Source organism: Atta colombica, unplaced genomic scaffold (assembly GCF_001594045.1).
Source record: "Atta colombica isolate Treedump-2 unplaced genomic scaffold, Acol1.0 scaffold225, whole genome shotgun sequence".
NCBI lineage: Eukaryota > Metazoa > Arthropoda > Insecta > Hymenoptera > Formicidae > Atta > Atta colombica.
In genome coordinates this window covers 1149758-1152895 of record NW_017259322.1, presented here as the reverse complement: position 1 = coordinate 1152895, position 3138 = coordinate 1149758, and the positions used below count along the sequence as shown (strand labels likewise).

At 27.7% G+C, this 3138-nt stretch overlaps 2 protein-coding genes across 2 annotated transcripts in view; both read right to left on the bottom strand.

Annotated features, from left to right (window-relative positions):
* The window catches only part of LOC108688077 (GPI ethanolamine phosphate transferase 1), a 3832-nt gene extending 3247 nt beyond the window's left edge, over positions 1-585 (bottom strand). Inside the window, exon 1 of the mRNA XM_018194172.1 lies at positions 187-585. Coding sequence (XP_018049661.1) covers positions 187-485 — 299 coding nt within the window. The 5' untranslated portion in view covers positions 486-585. The remainder of the gene's footprint in view (positions 1-186) is intronic.
* Positions 586-1274: 689 nt separating this feature from the next.
* Positions 1275-2630, bottom strand: LOC108688102 (putative OPA3-like protein CG13603). The gene is made up of 3 exons (XM_018194203.1): positions 2448-2630; positions 2112-2300; positions 1275-2015 (listed from the first exon to the last, which is right to left on the bottom strand). The coding sequence occupies exons 2-3, from the start codon at positions 2251-2253 to the stop codon at positions 1498-1500; spliced, it is 660 nt and encodes a 219-aa protein (XP_018049692.1). The 5' UTR covers positions 2254-2300; positions 2448-2630; the 3' UTR covers positions 1275-1497.
* Positions 2631-3138: the final 508 nt, after the last annotated feature.

Here is a 3138-nt window from a genome sequence, read left to right as displayed (position 1 = left end):
TTTTATATGTATATATATATATATTTGGAAAAAAATAAAAATTGAGTTAATCTATTATGTTATATATTTATTTACTCTTTTCCAAACAAAAACATTAATTAAATAAAATTAAATGAAACTATATAAAACAGCAGAACGTTGTTCTTTTTGATTAATAAACAAGTATGAATAAGTTCCACAAGATACCTGAGATAAGGTGGTGGCTTCTCTATAAATGTCTGAAATCTCAGACCATCAGCCACGAAAAGCAGCAGCCTTTTAGCTGGTGCTCCATTAGGCGCCGGTACAATTGGCATTCCTCTAATAATAGGTGAATGAAAGTTAACATCTAATACACCCCATAATAGAATTAAATGCATTATTAATCCCCACAGAGCAAACAGATAATTGTTGTCCATTTTGAGCCATTGTTTCTTGTGAAACTTTCCTGTTCTTTCAGATAATTCACTTTCTGCGATATCTAATTTTTTCCTTTTTATAAACATCTTTAATAATTTTAAAATTTGTAAGATTGAGATGTATTCGAAATATACAATTGTAAGATTGAGTTATACTCGAGATTTGATACAACAGAGTGTATGTCATACTACGTTAGCAGAAATATACTGACAAATCGATTTGAAATATCGAACGAAAGTATTAAATTTGTATTAGTCGCGCTTTGTACTCCATACATCTTACGTGGCTCTCTTTCTTTTTCTTTACATACGTGTACATACATATGCATATATATATATAGATATACAATATGCAGACATATGTATACATATATATATTATACAATTTCAATACAAATCCATAACTTACTGTCAATAACTTGCCGACTGTTAATATTTAGCATTATATAAAATATAAACAAATATAGTATTGGAAAAAGAATATATGATTTTTGAATAAAAAATAACGCTTATTTTTTTATTATATTTTTATTTTTTATTAAAAAAAAACTAAATTTTTAAAATGTTTAACATATATATAATTGATATGTTATTGATTGTCGGTAATTATCAACCTCCTTATTACCGACAAAAATTTTATTAAAACTGTAAATTATATTAAATATTACAATTATAAAGCTGTAATTTTATTTAAATATTTATCATTTATTGGCACAATAAGAAATAAATTTTATTGAATTTATAATATATACGTATTAATTATATAATGATAATGATGTAATAAAAAAAGAGATTGTAATATAAATTTTTCTGTTATTAATTTTATTATCACACATATCTACATTTAAAAATTATTTATGTATACATAGACGCGCAGAAATATTTATTTTTACAGAAAAAGTGTATCTAAATCTTAACTCAGGTCTAACACGTGTTCCGCAATCCAAAAAGATTGCAATACACAATGTAGAACAAAAGTTTGTTATGTACAGCTCAATGTTACGAATGCATATTATTTTAATGCAGTTTGCCAATGGCAAACATCTATATTTTCAAATGCCTATCACATACGTTTCAAAAAAGAGATATAAAATATTGCTTAACTAAGCTTATCTCCTTTCAATTCTTTGTTATAATACACTATAGCACGCTCTATCAATGATGTGTTCTCACTTCCTGGATTTGCTTCCGTTGAATTTTTGTTATTTTTATTACAATTTTTTCTCATGTTGTCTTCTAGATTATTACTACTATTATTTATTGGCTGTGAAATCAACTCAGGTAACTTATGCTTCGTATGTTTTGCTAATTCACGAATTGCACTCTGCAAATAGTGAATTTGTGCTTCTTGTTGCAATGAAACATTATATAACTCTTGAATGTCATCCGTAAACTTCTTTATTTGCATCTGACGGATTTCCTCTTTGTTTGCCTCTTTTGTGACTTGCCTGTTGTACTCCAATATCACACATGCTCCAGCTACACCAAAGATAATCAACTCGCCCATTAGACTAGCACCCAATTCAATTGCCATTGTCTCGTTCAACTTGGCAACCTTCGTAGGCTTACCCAAATTCATGACATACATTTTTGCTTTTACTTCTGCCCAATGATAAACTATAAATATACAAAACAAAATTATACATTTTATAACAGTATAGGTTATATCTTACAATAACTTGTGTATTATGAGAAACATAGAAGTATACTCACATTGAGCAGGTGGTATGATGAAGTAAGTTCTGAAAATAGAATGACTCTTTGCTTGATTGACAAGAAATTTGGCTAAAGGTTTACTGATCTGTTTGACAAATAGTACACCCAATTTAAGGGCTGGAAATACTCCGACTGGCATCTTTACCGATTAATGTTACAGTACCTTCTCATTTGTTTTTCAATATTCTAAAAATTTTTGCTATATATATAATGTAATAATGTATATGTAATACATAAAATCATAGACTCGTTAGTTTTTAATGAAAAAAATGTATTAAATGATATACAAAATATAATAGATTATTCAGCGATCTCATTAGTCTCATGTCATACCTTGATTATTTATTTCAGAATATGTTAATGTGATGGTATCACAACTATCATAAGTGATACAACTGATATCATGACAGAGATACGTTGTTGCAAAGATATATATTTTGCAAAAATATATATTTTGATATATTTTTCCGTCAACAGATGTCTTTCATACTGAACGCAAACTCCATCATCACTGTGGATCCCCGTGAACGATAACAGATCCCTTTCAAGGCAAGGTTAATCAGCAAATAACGGTATAAACATGATGTAAGAATACAAGGTGTATCATTGCATATAATAGCTACAGCAATACTGGAAACAACCAATCAGATTTTGGCCTTCATGTGCTTTTCTGCGTATAATAGCACTGGTATATTAGAATAGCCATTGGCTGCGTTCAGCGGGCTTACCAATGCGCTCGCTATTATTGGTATATTCTTTTAGATCCAATCAGCATTTTAAATCTGTAAGAATACATTAATAGCAGTATCATAAAGGAAGGATTACGGCTGCGGTCAAAGTCTCACTACAATGCTTTGTAATAAAAAAAGATAATATAAAAAATAGAAATAGATATTTAAAGTAACAAATAAATAATAAAGTACATATATGCATATAATAATATTATAAAATTATTATCTCAATATTATATATAATATAAAAATTATTAATATTAATAATTATTATCAAATTGTTATAAAATTAT

What these genes read in the sequence shown, in the direction of transcription:
- LOC108688102 (XM_018194203.1), bottom strand. Translation starts at nt 2,253, where the DNA reads ATGCCAGTCGGAGTATTTCCAGCCCTTAAATTGGGTGTACTATTTGTC. An exon ending in CATCATACCACCTGCTCAAT is followed by an intron (nt 2,016 to 2,111) that starts GTGAGTATACTT and finishes GTATATTTATAG; the next exon opens with TTTATCATTGGGCAGAAGTA.